At 35.2% G+C, this 17,843-nt stretch overlaps 2 protein-coding genes across 17 annotated transcripts; both read right to left on the reverse strand.

Annotated features, from left to right (window-relative positions):
• Positions 1–6,029: 6,029 nt before the first annotated feature.
• Positions 6,030–17,567, reverse strand: LOC120070960 (uncharacterized). Of its 7 annotated transcripts, none has more exons than XM_090311369.1 (11): positions 17,452–17,567; positions 12,552–12,893; positions 12,327–12,477; positions 11,313–11,653; positions 11,087–11,237; positions 9,849–10,183; positions 9,641–9,779; positions 8,554–8,888; positions 8,329–8,479; positions 7,353–7,696; positions 6,030–6,659 (listed from the first exon to the last, which is right to left on the reverse strand). In XM_090311369.1, exons 2-11 carry the CDS (start codon positions 12,882–12,884, stop codon positions 6,153–6,155), a joined length of 2,787 nt encoding a protein of 928 aa, XP_090167495.1. In that variant the 5' UTR covers positions 12,885–12,893; positions 17,452–17,567; the 3' UTR covers positions 6,030–6,152. The 7 variants fall into 7 exon arrangements, with proteins under 7 accessions (XP_090167495.1, XP_090167494.1, XP_090167493.1 ...); XM_090311368.1 differs by lacking the exon at positions 17,452–17,567 and adding an exon at positions 13,345–13,578 and having other exon boundaries at positions 11,087–11,129; XM_090311367.1 differs by lacking the exon at positions 17,452–17,567 and adding an exon at positions 13,345–13,577 and having other exon boundaries at positions 12,327–12,459.
• LOC120070961 (Tetratricopeptide repeat (TPR)-like superfamily protein) lies at positions 14,449–17,591 on the reverse strand. 10 transcript variants are annotated; one of them, XM_090311373.1, is made up of 3 exons: positions 17,452–17,591; positions 16,951–17,070; positions 14,449–16,265 (listed from the first exon to the last, which is right to left on the reverse strand). In XM_090311373.1, the coding sequence occupies exon 3, from the start codon at positions 16,244–16,246 to the stop codon at positions 14,981–14,983; it is 1,266 nt and encodes a 421-aa protein (XP_090167499.1). In that variant the 5' UTR covers positions 16,247–16,265; positions 16,951–17,070; positions 17,452–17,591; the 3' UTR covers positions 14,449–14,980. The 10 variants fall into 10 exon arrangements, with proteins under 10 accessions (XP_090167499.1, XP_090167497.1, XP_038878837.1 ...); XM_090311371.1 differs by having other exon boundaries at positions 14,449–16,274; XM_039022909.2 differs by having other exon boundaries at positions 14,449–16,460.
• Between the last annotated feature and the right edge of the window lie 252 nt (positions 17,592–17,843).

Raw genomic sequence — 17,843 nt, forward strand, 5'->3', positions numbered from 1 at the left:
TTCCTGCAATGTCTGATCATTACTATATATAACTTTTATATACGCATAATAACTAAGCAAACATGCTTTCCATTCACCCTTATACTATAACAATTATAATATGAAGATGATGCATGTCAATGTTTTTTATGCATGCATAAATATAACTCTTGTATTATATGATGCATGAGCATGCTCTTACATAATTAAATCATGCTTCTCTAAATTATAACATTTACAATAAAGAGATGATGCATGACTAATGCATAACCTAAGGTGAGATTTACTATATGTGAATACCATATGACATATTAAAAAAAAATATACATCACATGTATTAAACTAAGGATTAATGGACCGAGATGAGCTTTTACAAAAAACACCGAAATAAAATAACCCTATCTATTACATTTTCCATCGACCGAATCGGTTCACAGGCGAACTGGGTCTTGAACCGCCAGGAGAACTTCATTGTTTAGTAAACGCTGAAGGTAGATGATCGCCCAGCACGCAGTAGACAATAGGCGCAAAAGCTAAACGATCAATTAGACGACAACGAGGCTGCGAAGCCTGATCGTCTAGGCGATCACTTAACGTGGTGAAAGGTAAACAATTTACCGTGCATTGCTAAGCGATCGTTTAGTCAGTTACTAAGTGAAGAAGCTTGTTGAGCTAAACGATCATCTAGTGCACGCGCGTGTTAAACGATATGTGAGCATCCCATCGTCTACACGATCCGATACTCAACGATCGCTTACTCCATCGTGTACACGACCCGATCAACCCTTGATCGTCTCCTTCCTCGAAGAATAGCAACCCTTGCTCCGATCTTTTTCACGAACGACTCAAGACTCAAATTGATATTGAATTACAAACTCGATAATGATTAAAAATGCCTAAAGATGCAGGGCCTTTAGAATCAACCGAAAATGGAAAAGAATTAAATGGTCTCTACGGTTCGTGCTCGTGTTAGTTCCTGATGGTTTGACCTTCTTGGTCTTATCTAGTGTGTGTACGAATGTTTTTTTCCCTTTGAACTTCACATTGTTCTCTGTTTTGCTGTAGCCCCTAGTTTATGGGGTTTTGGGTTTTGGGTTTTTCTCTCTGCCTATCCTCCTAGTGGTTTGCGAGTTTGCGTCTATGTGCTGGTTTTGTTCTGTTCTTATCCTGTTGGCTTTGTTTTGGTTTTGATGCCCTGTCTTTGCTTATTCTTTGTTGCTTTGATCCCGAGTTGTGGGATCCTCCTTGTTGTTGTATAATAATATCACCTATTCTAAAAAAAAATTAAATCAAACGAAGGCTAAAATCCTAGAAAACTCCATTAATCTACACATCCACAACAATTTAATGATTAAACAGAGTAGATATGCACCCACCAAGAATGTATATGCAATTCGTTGCAACAATAAAATTGGAATATCAGAACCTGGCTCTAATACCAATTGAAGGAACTCTTAACGAAGAGCATCCATGAGCGCGTTCAGATCTTTCTGATTTCATTGTGACCGAAATACAACACATACATCCTAACAAATAGTTATGCAATTTATACAAATTAACGACATGCTTTGATAAATAAAATACAAGGGATTGAGTTCACATACCAGTTGAAGACTCTCTTCAATTTCGAACTCAACGCAGCAGAAGAACCTCTACGAACTCTGCCCAACAAATCAGTCAGCTACGGCAGCATGATCATTTATACGAATGGCAACAGCACGAGCAAGTAGAAGCGGGGATGACACCACCACTTAGAGCCCTTGGTATTCTCGGAGTGAGAATCCAAAGTGTGGTCTTTGGTGAATTTGGTAAAGGTCGGAGGAACGGGCTGATCGTGTAGACGATAAGCAAATGGGAGAGAATGCTATCGTATAGTGGAGTGCTTATCATTTAGACAAAGCTACATGAACATGTAGGTTTTACTAAGCGATCGTCAAGTAATAGGTAAACGATCGTTTAGAAATGCGGCACGCTAAGCGATCGTTTAGAAAACGCGGCATGCTAGGCGATCGTTTAGGAAAACTAAGCGATCGTTTAAAGAAAGGCGTGTGATCGTTTAGGCACGGGTGTGTGATCGTTTAAGCGATGAAGCTATCATATAGGCTCTCAGCTAAGCAACTGATACTTTTTCACACCGATTGCGATTTTTTCGAACTCTTTGCGAAATGAAACAAAATTTCATTTTATTCTTCGGTTATAATAACCGACTACAAATTCTCCTACCAATGCACGCTCGATGAGAGGTTTTCGGCCAATTATCATATAAATAACCAATTTAATTAATAAATTAATATAATCATATTATATTCTTACCCTATAATTTGATATCATATATCTACTATAGTAATTTCTCCTCCACTTGATATAAATCATATTTATATCTAATTTTCTCCAAAAATAAGGTAACTCATACATTTAACTAATTATATCATATATAATCGAACTTCCTCTTGTCAATTTGAACATTTCAAACTGACCCAAACACTGATTCTCGACTTTATCCAAGCTACCTAGGGGACCTTATGGACATGTGGCTCGAAGCTCCAACGATACGTGAATAGCTGACTAAACTCTTTAGCCACAAGATCCACCATCCATTAACTGCCAGGCATTCCACTAAAGACCAACAACTGAACTCTTCCTATCACAGATATATTTATGTGTCCATCGAATATAACCAATCATGAGTACGATGACCCTTCACAAATGCTCGTAAGTACAACTAGGCCAATTTACTGTTTTGCCCCTGTAGTTACATCTAGTTCCTTAAGTACCACTGATTCCTTTAATTAACAATACAATATAGTCCAACTATGTGTGAACACCTCTCGGGCCAAGAGAAGGTGTGTGGCGCCACATCGTTCAAGTCCTGGAATCAACCCTTAAGGGAGCTATCTATTTACTTGCCCTGCCTTAGGGAAGGAGTGAATTCCACCTTGTGTAGTTGAGTTCCCAGCTCCTAAATCAAACGAATCCCCAAAATGCTAGGTTTGAATCGGCCACCTGACCACTTGCACCCATACAAATCAAAGGACGACCCTCAATAGCAGGAGTTCCTAACTCACTCAGGATTAAGGTCATGTTACCTATGGTCATCCTAGTGAAGTGAAGTCTCTATCATGAACGGTGTTATATAACGAGACGTTAACACTTCGTGGTCAAGTTTTATACAAACTCTTTGTATAGGACGCCTCCGCTCACATGTCTCTTACACGAATGATCAGGATCAAACCATATGTGACAAGTCACAACACTTGTGGCCATTCTACAAAGCGGGCCACATCCGTAGCGTTACTAGGATAAGGTTTCCCTCCTATATCCATATACTACAGACCATTTTGGTTATCACTCAAGACATGATCCACTTGTATGTCACTACATACATGCTTAAGTTACATACAGATAACCAAGGATTTTATGTTTATTGGTTTGTGGTAAAGCAAATATAACATACAACTGAGCAAAAACAAAATGTGAAGTAAAATATCATATATTATACAACACAAGCGTTCGTACAAACTGTTTACAAACTACAGGACACGAGACTTTAGGATATCAACCCCAACAAAAATTTCATAAACATTTTTTTCCCATTCATTGTCACCTATTATATTAACAACCATACTCTTCATGTAGAGCCATCATGTAGAAAAAGGGCTCCTGAACAAGCCATTTCTATATTTTGATGACTTAGCCTATGTCTTCGGCAAGGACGAGACAACTGGAGAAGGGACAGAGACACCTGGTGACATGGCCTCAAATGTGCCAGGGCGTATGCATGAAGGTGCTCCTGCTAGCGATTCACAGGAGCATAACCTGTCATAGGATGAGTTTGATGGAATCCCAACTGCACTTGATTCCGAAGGAAGCAATTCATTAAGAGGTAGTAAGAGAAAACGTTATAGATATCAGTTTGAGTTGGTTTAGATTTTTAAGAATGCAATGGACTTTGTAAATGACCAACTAAAGTCCATTGTTGAATGGTCGAAAGAGCAACGCACAACAGAGGTTGAGCTACGTGTCGAGGTTGTGAATGAACTTAATGATATTCTAGAACTACAAACCCGATAGAAGGTGAAGCTTATGAATATCATATTCCACAATGTGCATAATGCGGAGAGTTTTTTAGTCTATTCCAGTGGATATGAAATTGAAGTATCGCAAGCTTTTTCTTCTAGACAACGCCCGACCAACTATTTTCATCACCTACTTTTCCATGTTTAATTTTAACATATCTAAATCATGACCTGTACTTTATAATATTTTTTATGTTTCACTCCGTACTATTTCATGGACATGAATGTGATTTGATTTTCGTTTTTTGTTGTTTGTAAAATTTCTCTATCTCTACATACATTAATGTGTTGGATAATGATTAATATCCTTTGAAGATAATGAAATTGTATTTGTTGCATGCTCACGAAGTTTGATATGTCAAACAAGGTTAAAATTGGTAGAATGAGGACAATGCAACGTTCAACACATTTTATACAAATTGGTGGGACAAATAATTTTATTTAGGTTTGTGAAAATATGATATTTCATTTAATTTTTTTCCTTTTATACACGAGAAAGTAGAATCAATTGTGATATATACTAAGATAACTTGCATTTAATTTACATACTATTACAATCGGCTATTATAATAATCTACACCCCAAACACAGATTATTATAACCCTAACTATAATAACTTGCACAACAAATATAGACTATTATACCACAAACTATAATAACTCACACACCAAACATACACAAACTATTATAACACAACCTAAAATAATCTGCACCCTAAACACACCTTAAACACAGACTATTATAACTCACAGACTATAATAAACACTAACTATTGTAACCCACCCAACACCTCAAATGCCCCCTTACGTTTTAGTCCCTGAATTTGTGTGAGAATAAATTATGATTTAAATAACATTTTGGTCATTCAAGTTTCATGTTTGTTACATAATGGTCCTTCAACACTTAAATGTCTACTTGAATCCATTTTTTTAAAAAGAAAAATCAATAATTTTGATACATTTCGAAAGGTTTATCGTAGTCTTATAAAACTTTTAAATAGGAATTGTTTGGGCCTCTTTGAAAGTTGATTCAATTGCAAACTTGGTCCCTATGGTTTAATGAAAGTTAAAATTAGTCCAAATGGTTTATAATTAGAATCTAGTCCCTATAGTTTGATAGAATTCTCATAGATAATTTTTTTTTAAAGAATAGGTGATATTATTATACAACAACAAGGGGAATCCCATGGTCCAGGATCAAGACATCAAAGCATCAAAGCACAAGCAAAAATAGGGTAAAAAATCCAAAAACAAAGCCTACAAGATAAGATCAGAACAATACCAACACAAAAGAAACAAACTAGCAGACCACTAGAGAGAGTCATTGAGAGAAAAAAAAACAAAGAACAACGGGAAGTACAACAAGAAAAACATCCGAAATACACTATAAAAGACCAAGAAGATCAACCCGCCAAGAAGAAGCACGAACACGAACTGTAGAGACCATAAGGTGAACCAGAGCTGACATCGACCTCGGTCTACTTCCATGCAGTCGCCAATTACATTCTTGCCAGATGTAGTATATGGAAGCACACTAGAAAACACGAAATAACTTCCTACGCACCCCTTACCCGACCCCACTCGACACAACCAACTCAACTCCACATCCCAACTCGTCATCTGATGTGACGAGCCCAACTGACGCAACACACCAGACCACACCTCTCTCCCAAACCCACACTCAAAGAATAAATGATCTCGCGACTCCACACCTCCCCCACACAAAAGGTACCCTCCTCTGACAACACACCCCAACTCCTCAACTAAATCCGCGTACCCAACTTATCCCTTACAGCTAACCATGCACAGAAGGAATGATGCGGAATACCACCCCCTACTCACAAAATACCAACTCAAGACACGCTAGGAGTTATTTAAAATCATAAGGTCCAAATTTGTAATTTAACCTTGAAATTTCTATGACAAAACTGGACGTTTAAAAAGAAAGCAATTGCAAAAACACATAACAAAGATATTTCCAGTCAAGACATCTATAGCAAATAGGCAAAACCTTACATTGAGAAGAGTTAAATCTACATTTCTATATAATCTAGATTACAATGAAAAATTTTTAATTTGGGGGCTTACCAAAAAGCCACTATCGGCGAAGTTTTTTTGATAACCACTTCTTTCGTGTCATGACATCCATGGCAACAAACACCTTGGCCTTCCTCTCATCTTCTAAAAGTTTACAAGCTTCCAGAAATAACTCATCATCCATGTCTGGCACACACTGGAGTGCAGAAACAACATTTTCTATTGAGTAATCTACAGCATTTACCACATTTTTCACCAAACTTGCTTTATTACTGACTATTTCCTGTATTTCTTCCTTGATTCTCTTAACCTTTTTGTTGCCAACAAAAGTTGATGGAGTGGCAGATTCTAACCTCTTTCTCTGATAAGATACTTCACATTCCCTTCCATGAGGTTTATATTCTGCAAACGAATCACTTCTACAAATTTTCCTATTACCGTCTTCAACCTTTACATTCATACCGAAACTACCTAGTCTTTCATCTCGAAACTTGTCATCATATATCAAGCACAAATCTTCATACCTATCAAAGCTTCTGCCTCTGCCTACATTATCATTTGCAAGCTCCTGCAGAAAAAAAAATGAAGTGAATTGGGGATATTTTTGAGAAATGGGAGTTTGCTGCACCCCCAACATAACACAATTGACTTTCCGCCATGGATATCTGTTTTCAATGTGACACATAACCCATTTAAATATGTTCAGTGTTCGTGATGCCTATCGCCAATATTCAAACATACATGACAAGGCAAATAAACAGGCACACTGATCGGAACCGATAACAAGGTCTTGTTTGGTAACCATTTGGTTTTTTAAAAATTAAGCCGATAAACACCACTTCCATCTATAGGTTTCTATATTTTGTTATCTACATTGTAGGAGTATTTTCAGAATCAAAGCCAAAATATGAAAACTAAAAAAATATAGTTTTTTTTCCTTAGAAATTGGCTAAGAATTCAAATGTTTATATGAGAAATATGAAAACTATGAGTAAGAAATTGTGAGAAAACAAACACGATTATCAAAAACCAAATAGTTACTAGACGGAGTCTAAAATTATTTTCAAGAATACAAAAACAGAGGAATAAAATAAAATTATTCCTAAGAATACAGAATCTCCCCTAAACAGACTACCTTCCTCCTCTTCTACTCACTATCTATAATCTAACACCCAGTAACAAGTTTTTTGACTTATTACTATTATGCCCTTAATACCCTAATAATATTACTAACTACCTCAATAGTATTACTATCACACACCTTAATGTGAGTTTCAAAGATTTCATTATTGGTCGCCATAGATTGGTGAATTCCACCACATGCCACATTTTTCTGATCAACCATATGTTGAGCATCTTTATATTCTTTCTTCAAGGTAAAGAATCGACTTTGAAGGAGATCTCTGTCACAAGTAAGTTCAAATGTCTTGTTAAATGAGGCAACCATCCAAGCCCAAGCATGATCTGTGAATGTAGATCCAGTCTTGTTCCCCCTACGGACTTGCTCGAGCATAAGGTCAACATAATAATCATCCATCTCGTTCGTCCATTCAATTATTGTCTGATCACTATTATCAGAAAAGAATTGCTCCTCCGCTTCATTTACTGGAGAAAAAGAAGACGATAAGGACAAAATATTAGAGGCTGTTTTCCCAATGGCAATGACATGAAAATTATAGAGGTTGTTTCCAAGACTTGAGACCCAAAATAATCAAAGTTAAGCCATTCTAATAATTCATTCGCTTTGATCTTGTACCCTAAATACACAATCGGATGAACAGAAACTAGATGGGCAAACATTACCAATTCATACCGAGTGACTAGAGAAAGATTATACAGATAGAAGAGCAACAACCACATAAAAATTAGGACAGTAAGTAAAGCATTACTGAGCTGATACATGCTAAAGTCGGTTTCCTTTAAGAAAAAGACTGACTAAGCTCATTTTGCCTCAAGAAGGGTGAAACGAATCACTTGATGTGATGGTTGCAGCAATTTAATAAATAAAATTATAGCGTAGTATTGGTCAATTTGAATCTCAAACAAGTGCAATAATGAACATACACTTTTGAGACGACTTGCAATTAGCTTGCATAAACTAAAATGTGAAGAATGCAACATGGATTCAAAAGTCATCAAGTTTAAAAACAGCACGTATCCTGAAGAGAAGTAATGGATAATAGAAATTATTCTAGCTAGTGTTTTCTGTACAGCAAATACGCTGGAAAGAGAGAGACCAATATTTACTTCCGGGTAACTGTCATCAGCATCCACAGAGTTAAATAAATAATGTTGGTGATTTGAAGCATTGTCGTTTCCAAATATCAAGAACAAATCATTAAAATTTGGAAGAGCCCTGCTTTTATACGATCTTGCATCTGGATATTCCTGCAAAATCTAGGTATAAGCCTACTTCAAGAAGAAAAGTTTAACGAACCTAAAATTTTTAATGAAATAAGTACCTCAATGTATGTGTCCCAGAGGTCATCTTCCGCAATTATCATCTGTTGTAATTCATCCCACACAAAACCATCCTGATCAAGTAGGAATTTCATATCATGGAATCTTTTCCTAAGATTAAAAAACCTACTTTTTAATACATCTTCATCATGCTGAGGCCCAAACTCTGCATTGAACTTGGAAACCATATCATCCCAAGCTTGTTTGTTAAAATTTTGATCAACCATATTTCCATTGCGAACATGATATAACATTAGATCAATAAAGCGTCTGTCCGTTTGTGGTGTCCAGTCAGATCTCCAGTGATAGCTATTGCTAGTTCTGGCACCTTTAAAAACTGAAAACAAATAATAATTAAGGGGAAGTCCTCAAAGGTCACAAATCAAATTCTATAATTTTAACAAGATCCCGAAACAATTGATACAACCTTATTTTACAGATATTGCAATATCTTTGAGGTCACGATTTGTCAAGATCCTAAGTCTTTTGGCAAAATGCTTCCAACGACATTTTGAGGGAGAATATTTATCATGTAGTTTCTTTTTGGTGTTTAATAAGAACTGAGTTTATTCATCAACAAGGGTACAATGTCAAATGAAGAATTCTAGAGATTCCCTCTCTCTCCACAGCAAATCCTCACAAAATGTTTAGCAGAAATGATACCCCTCTTAGCTCTCTTCCTCTCCTACATAACAAATGTCTCGAACTCTTGATGAACCCACTTCAAAATAACTTGCCACATCATTTTCCCCCGTCTCCTCACACACCTTCTCCTATACACATATTTTGTAGCAGGTCTATCACTACCCCGACCCTGAAAGAACCACCTTGTCTTCGATAATTTGGTAAATTATGACAACAATAAAAAATTATTTCCATTGCAACAAATATTAAACAAAAACAATAAAAATAATAGAAGTCTTTACATTTCCTCCCCATGCACGGATCAGAACTTCGTTAATCAAAATAAATAAACAAACCTACACATGAGAGGATTAATCAAAATTTATTTTAGTATCAATCCTACATAATAGTTTTGAGTCTTCAGAGTTGGTAAAAAATTAACAAAAACAATAGGAATGAACTCACCCTTGCCATCACTAGGGATTTCTTGATCTAATTGTTTTGGTCCTTGCCCTCCATCAGGAACTAAATTTCCATAAATCAAGCACAGATCATTATAGCTAGGTATGGGACCAGTTCTGTATGATTTTGCATGTGGGTGTTCCTACGTTTATAATGGTTAGATAGTATCAATTGGAGTTGAAGAACTAGAGGCAGAAAGGGAAAAACTCACCTTAATATATGCAGCCCAAGTGTCATCGTATGCAATTACTGAATGTCGTCTTTCATCCCACCAAAATCCTCTCTGCTCGAGAATATTTTTCAAATCATAGTATTTCTTCTCCAAACTTTTGAAATGCCTCCTAAAAGAATCTTGGTTAAGTACCAGTCCAAATCTTTCCTTGAACGATGATATCATGTTAGTCCACACAAGATCATCATTGTAATCAAAATTCTTCACTTTACCCACAGCCTCCAGCATGAGATCAATAAAATAACCATCCATTTCAAAAGACCAGTGCATGCTTGAAGTATCACTGTCAGCATGGCATTGGATGTTTTCTTCCTCTACAAGCAAGCATTTCCAATTTTAGAGATGAAAACAAACTTAAAGATGCCATAAATCCACAAGTTATGGTCCTACTTCCAATAATATTGAATTGAATGAGTACCAAAACCATTCTAGCAACAGCCATCACAGCTATATATTGTTTTTAGTATTTTGGGAGGTTAACAGCTATGATAAATATATCTTCTTCTGCAATCACCTATAGGTGCTTTGGGGTTTCCCCTTTATTGTCATTTATTCAATGAAATATTTTTTCTCTAAAAAAACAGCTATTATAAATATAACAGACCACGGATATGGATAGAAAACATGACCATGACACGACAAAGACAATGTGACACGTCATTTTTTCTTAAATCTAGGACATGGACACGACCCAGAGGAATGGCACAATTATCAAAGTATACATTTTTTATGAGAAACAATTATTAAAATATACATCATTTTTATACGAGAAGAAAATTCAAATCATTTTTATACAAGAAGAAAATTCAAATGAATAAGTATATGATTTTGTATCCTACAAGAATGAGTTTTATGTATTTTGTTCTCAAAATTAATTATTTTTGTCCTATATTATCATGTAACTATTTAATTTGCTTAATAAGTGTTCAATACATGTCTAACAGTTGTTGAACCCATATTGACTTTGTACAACTAGGGTCTAACACATCTCTATTGTGTTAACAAGTATCTGACATGTGTTCAACAAGAGTTGGAGTGTTGGAGTGTCCAAAATGGACACGCACCTAGACACATTGGTCAAACAAGTAAACAAATTCATTCTTTTTTCTGGCCAACTCTTGTATGATTTAAAGGACTTTTAAAATAAGACTTGCATGGTTTAAATTACTACTTTTGAAGAATAATTGAGTTTCAACTGGGCATTATGTAAACATTACCAGTATCCTGAGGTGAGATGTCACATTCAAAATGCTCCAATTGCTGCATATGATCACAATGCCCATTGCTCATCGTATCATCGTAGATCAAACACAAATCTAAAAAGTTTAGCAAGATCCTTTTCCTATATGCATAGGCATCTGGATTTGCCTACATTGTGGCAGTAATAGATATAAAATATGATATAATTGCTTTATGAGTACAAAGTTAAAAACAGCTATATACCTTGATATAATCATCCCACACACCATCATCAGCTACGACCATTTGTTGTTTCTCATCCCATGAAAAGCCTCTGGCCTCAAGTAGAATCCTTAAATCAATATAGTATGTTTTCAATTTCCTATAGCGATGTTTCAAGAAACTCTTCCTATGTTGATAGCCAAATTCAGCATTAAAGAGAGTGATCATATCTTTCCATGCTTGCTTCTTGAAAGTACCATTTATCCTGCAGCCTTTTCTGACTTGGTCAATCATAAGTTTCACAAGGTACTGATCCATAGCAAGAGTCCAGCCTGTTCTTGAACTCTCTTTATTCACAGGGGCAAGGCCACTCATGCCAACACCTACAACAGTAATGTTAATAACTACAATTCACCAAGATATGATGGTTTTTTAAACAACCAAACATTGCAGAGTTAAGGATGAAAATACTTCCTTATTACAAGAAGAAATAAATATGACACGAGGGTGCTGCTGCATCTAAGCAACTTGGCACACCATTGTCAATGGTGAATAATTCTAACATCTAGAAAAAGGGGTGGGGAAATCTTCCCATGATTCATCAGTTAATGCATCTCAAGCTCATTTTCTGCTAGAAAATGCTGGATTAGATCACATTCACAAAAACAGATTTATTTTCATCCTGAATGGGTAGACAGCAGGTAGTGATGCTTGACCCTGAAAATAGGTCAAGGCAGGAAAAGTGTTTCTCATCTCCACAACTTAATATGTTGTCTGAATAAAATCTTTATCGTAGATCTTTTAAGTTTTCATCTATTTCCCAGATATGTAGAGCTCCATCTTCACCAAAGTGACATGCCTGAGTAATAAAAATATTACAAAAACATTTTCTCCCTTTCTTTTGTTGTCCATCCTCCTGAAACTCGACTACCCCACAAGCATAAATATATGACAACAGAGGCAGGCTCCATCAAGTTTAAATCTGCAAGCTAGACATTATATTTCAACAAAAATTGTACAAATTTTGTAGGTCTCTTAAAGTACACAGAAACACACCTATACATAATCCCATAATGTCATCATCAAAATCTAAGTCATGGCTCGACATACTATATCTCCCATCAGCAGTAGTATGTGCATATATCAAACACAGATCATTTAAATTTGTCAGAGGCCTGTTCCTGTATGACTGAATATCAGGATGGGCCTGTAAATAAATAGTATCATTTAATTTCATATTTACAATGAAGATAAGAAAATGTCAGTCTGAACATTACTCACTCTGATGAAGCTGTCCCAAATATTATTCTCTGCGATGACCATTTGTCTAGTATTATCCCATGAAAATCCTTCATTATCAAGGAGATTCCTTATGTCATTAAATTGCTTCCACAAATTAGTATAATGACTTTTTAAGATATTAATGTCATATGGAGACCCAAATTTAGCATTGAACATCATCAGCATGTCATTCCATGCTTGTTTATTAAATGTATGACCCATCCTGTTGCCTCTATGCACTTGATTCAACATAAGATCAATAAAATATTGCTCCATTGCCGGTGTCCAATTTGTCCTCAAGCGATCACTGCTGATATTGGTTTGGTTATTCATATTTTCGACCTGCAAATAGTAATATCAGAATCCTATCTTTTCCCTTCAACATCAGTAACTTCAAGAGGGCTCAAGGACCAATTAAATTGTCAGGGCATCATTTTTAACTTGAATGAAGTTGCAAGTTGAAACTACCATATTATAGTCAGTATAACTTTAGGCACCAATTATATAATGTAGGATCCTACGAAATTTTTAAAAACAAAATTAAAGAGGACGGGCAACAAACACCAAGGTGAAAAAAAAAACTACAAAAAGAACAATAGGATCCTAATTTCTCTTCAGTTTACTTACAAGAAGCACAAAGTTCAGAATCATGAAACCTACTTAATATCGAATTAACAGAAGATGGGCATTGCAATGAGATTATGAAAACTTTTGTTCGAACAATTTTGTCGTTAAATGCTAAAAGAAAGCAGGCAACATCTTATGATTTTGCTATAAAAAGAAAGCAATTTACAAAAGCGTCTGAGTGAAAACCTCCAAGAGGACGAGAAGATTGCTGCAAGTTGGAGAAGGAGAAGAGATTTCGTCTGTGGCTATTCGACGGATTCGGAACCGACGGTGGAGTCTCCAGAATAGGAGTGTCCGGTATGAAGGTGATGATCTTCAAAAACGATGTCATCAATTTCACGAGTTCGAAGAAAACAATGAGACGCCTATGTAACTTTTTTTATTATTATTTTTTTAAAAATTAAGAAAATCAATGAAAATGGTTTGAATTTGAGTGAGTAAATAAATTACTAGTTGTATGAATCCAAACTATACGATCTACTCTTGCATAAGGACAAAGAAAGAAAAGAAATAGCAGGTGAATAGCATTGAGTGGAGTAATCATCGATCGATTGAAAGGGACTCAACACTAACTGATTTGTTGATTTAAGGCTTGTTTAGATTGACTACATTTTTATTTAAACACTTTTGATAAAATTTGGCTAAAATACACTTCAAAAGTTATTTTCAGTAGTTACCAAACACTTCACTTTTTTTTATAACGATTTATTTTTAAAATTAAACACTAAAAGTTAATCCGAACCCACCTTTAATTTTTCTGATAATAAGCCAGACGACTGAGCTACAGACGACTAACTAGTAGAGAGAAAGTGTGAAAGTGATATTGAGAGGTTTTCTGAAGGTTGGTGGTTGAAAGCTTAAGGAACCTAATTTAGGATTTTAAAAAAAATCACATTTGGGTGCAATCCACGATAAAAAGAAAGAAAAAAAATATTGCCAATATGTACATTGTTCTTTTTCGTTATTAGTGAGGGAACTATGAAACCGTGTTACAATGAAACTATGCGAATTTAGAATTTTATTTTAGACAACGAAAATGTGATGAGTGAATTATCTCAATTATGTGTGAGAACTCACCTACCTTTTAGTTTAGATGAATCCCTACAACGATAACAAGAATAACCCTGATTAATTAATTGATATACAACACTAGAAAAGTTAAACAGATTGAGTTGGAAAGATTATCAAAGATCAAGAAGTGAGAACGTGTTCCTATGTTCAAAGTTTGAAACAGCTTGAAAGTTCTAGACATGCATTCTAAACACAAGAATACAAAGAAAACATAAAACTTGAGAGAGATGAAATAGGAGGAATAATCATTCAAATTACAACACTATTTTTACTAAAGGAAAGATTTATGTAAAAGGACACAACCTTTCACCTATATAGTCTAAATAGATCCAACACCCATTTAACTACTTACATGAACTTTCATAAATGTAAATACATGAAATAAATACTTCTTTCCTTAAAATAAATAAATAGGTACATAATGCATTAATAATGTCGACGAATATGAATTTTCGGATTCATTACATCTCTTGGATGAACCAAGTGTCTCATGGAACTTAAGTTGCAATGCTTTACCATGGATGTTCTTCTCGAAGTCTTTTAGCTTTAGCTCTTGTCAATGGTCCTTGTGGCATAATGATTATCTCATGATTGATTGGAATGACCTCTCATTAATTTTCAGCATAAAAACAGATTGAACTTCATTTTCATCTTGTAAAGCCTCATTGCCCACTTAGCACTGCCCAGTGGTGTGTATTTCAACCCGATGTAAGCAAAAAATGTGTCACCATTTAGGAAATCAAGTCATTTATGTGGTTGCCTATTTCAACATGTTGACCACAAGCATCCATAATCAAAATTCTCCAAGTTTCAGCATCAAACCTCAGCTGTCTTTTTTCCATTTCCTCCAATACAAAGCAAACATAATCATTGTTTTCACCTTTCAAAAGACCAACAACTAAAAAAACAAAAGTTTTCAAATGAGGACAATGCCCACTCGTCAACATTGCATTCAAAATCTTCATAGCCCCATCAAAGTCCCCTGCATTACAAAATCCATCAATCATCATTCTATAAGTTGCTGCATTAGGATCACAACCACCAACTTGCATTTTAACCAAAACCTTATAAGCATCCCCAATCCTTCCTTCCTTGCACATGTAATTTACAAGAATATTATACATCACAACATCGGGCTTCATCCGTCTTTTCTTCATCTCATTGAGTAAAGATTCCATCTCGTCGATGTTCCCTGTCTTTCCGAGATGTGTCATTAAAACACCGTAGTTCACAGGCCGTGGTTTACAACCACGAAACTCCATATCAAACATCAACTTCTTGGCTTCCTTGTATTTACATATGTAGCACCATCCTTCCATTAACAAGGCATAAGTAACAGCATTTGGATGATGTCCTTTCTGAGTCATGTTTCCAAATAAAGACAGTGCTGTGTCCATTTCACCGTTTCTACATAAAACTCCTAAAAAACTATTGTATGTTACTACACTAGGTTGAACTCTCTTCTCAAGCATTTCGTTGAACAAGTTACATGCTTGTTCCCATCCACCCTTCTTGATCCAACCCTTGATCATTATATTATAGGACACTGAATTAGGACGGAAACCCATTTCATAAGCCTGCTGGAAGATTTCACTTGCTTTAGAAAATTGGTCACAGTCAACTAGTGTATTAAGCAATACATTAAAGGACTGCAGAGTACGAATGCAATTAAAGGAAGGCATTCGGTGGAAAAGCTCAATGCCTTTCTCAACCAAATGGGCTTTCCCATAATGTTGAATCAAAGCGACGAAAAGGGTCTCACTGCAGCGAATATTCCTATTTTGTAAATGACCAAGAATTGTCTCGACAACTTCAAATCTACGAGAACGAGCCAACTTGTAAAGGAGAGCTGAGTAGGAAGGATAGTGGTGTTTGAAGCCCTTTTCATGGTAATCCTCAAAGAGAGCCAATGCCTCAGATGGGTCCTTTACCTCTTTAACATCAGTGACAAAAGGAATGTGTTCACGGAGCTTTTGACGTTGTTTATGACGATTCATATAGTCAGATTTGTTCGGACTGAGAGTGCTAAGCAATTGGAAATGTATTAAACAGACATTTTGGTGAAAAACAAGCAATCTTGATCCCTTGATCAATTTCTGTATCATCGAACTAGCAATGCTCGAATTAATGAACCCAAATATCTTATTTGAAATATTGTTTTGGCTCAATTTCTATATCTTGACTGACAAACAGCTTTTCACCTTTAGCTACCTATCAGAACAGACAGGAAAATTTGCAATACATAAAAAAAAAAAAAAAAAAATAAAAAAAAAAAAAAAGAAAAGAAAAGAGTCTAGATCAAGGCAGAAAATGTTCTCCTTCTCCCAATAAGAAGAAAACACCTTTCCAAATAGCAGATAGCATAATGTAGAGAGCATCAAAGCCTCTAAACCAAACAGCCCCATTCCTAGGAGGAAAATGAATAAGATATTGAATTGAACAACATATTGCACTTACAATACAAGATTTTCCTTCTACGGTTTGCTATGAGTTTATGACTATTAACAACAAAAAATTCTTTTTGATAGGACCAACAACAACAACAAAAAAAAAAAAAAAAATAAATAAATAAAAAATAAAATAAATAAATTGAAGCAAGTCAATAACAAGAATGCAAAGGAACATCAATCATGTACCATTCAGATCCTCAGCCTTAATCATTTAGATGACAAATTTCTGAGAGTAAAAGTTCAATAAATACCTATGGGATCACCAATACAGCCAGTTTGATCATATAATGGTCGAAATTCTTATCCCCAAGAATGGACATAACTTTTTGCAACTATTGAAATTTCCCTTTTGCTTCCTAATGGGAGAAAAGCTATGAAGCACAGGCATATAAGGATACATCAATTTCTAGAAAACTAACATACGGATACGTATGTAATTCTTTTATCTAAATTTTCTTCATATATATGGATTTAACATAACAAACTAAATGTAATCCACCAAAAAGCATAGAATACCAAATTAATAATATAAAAATACTTAATTTAATCAACCAAATACATATTACATTTATCTCAACGAAACATTCATAATTCTAACAATGGAGAAGGTTGAGTTTATGGAAGGATTTGATAATTAACCTAGGCTTGAGGATGAAGATGCCAAATTAACTATCAAAAACCTAATAATTTAAGTTAAAATTAAAGGAGGTTTCAAAAGACAGTGAAAATAAGCAGAGAGCTTTGTAACTGACCGGCGGAGGCGGCGGAGGCGCGGCGGCGAACGGCGTCGGGCAGACAGACGGGGATAGAAATGCGTCACTCGTGCGGTGAGACGAAGAGTACTAGTTGTGAGAGAACTCTGATCTTAGAGTTTAACTTTTTTACTTTTTTTTTTAATATTTATTTATTTTCCTTTTGGGCTGCAAATTAGTGTTGATAATTAAAGGTTGAATTATAAAAAATATCCCTCGACTTTATCTCTTATGTCAAAAATATCTTTGAAGTTTCAAAATGTTTTAAAAATACTCTTAACTTAATAAAAGTTCAAAAATACTTTTACGGTTAGTATTTGAACAAAAACCGTTAATTCTTCATGACAAAAATTACTTTAAAAATTAAAAAAATTAAAAATTGCTCCTAATCA

This window comes from Benincasa hispida, chromosome 2 (assembly GCF_027475165.1).
Source record: "Benincasa hispida cultivar pf3 chromosome 2, pf3_genome.v1.1, whole genome shotgun sequence".
Lineage (NCBI taxonomy): Eukaryota > Viridiplantae > Streptophyta > Magnoliopsida > Cucurbitales > Cucurbitaceae > Benincasa > Benincasa hispida.

Excerpts from the sequence above, each read along its gene's own strand:
- LOC120070960 (XM_090311366.1), bottom strand. The coding sequence starts at position 13,509 with ATGACATCGTTTTTGAAGATCATCACCTTCATACCGGACACTCCTATT. Across the intron at positions 11,654-12,326 it reads CATTATGGGATTATGTATAG|GTGTTGGCATGAGTGGCCTT; the intron begins GTGTGTTTCTGT and ends TTACTGTTGTAG. Across the intron at positions 9,780-9,848 it reads CTTGGGCTGCATATATTAAG|GAACACCCACATGCAAAATC; the intron begins GTGAGTTTTTCC and ends TTATAAACGTAG.
- LOC120070961 (XM_039022909.2), bottom strand. The coding sequence starts at position 16,354 with ATGATACAGAAATTGATCAAGGGATCAAGATTGCTTGTTTTTCACCAA.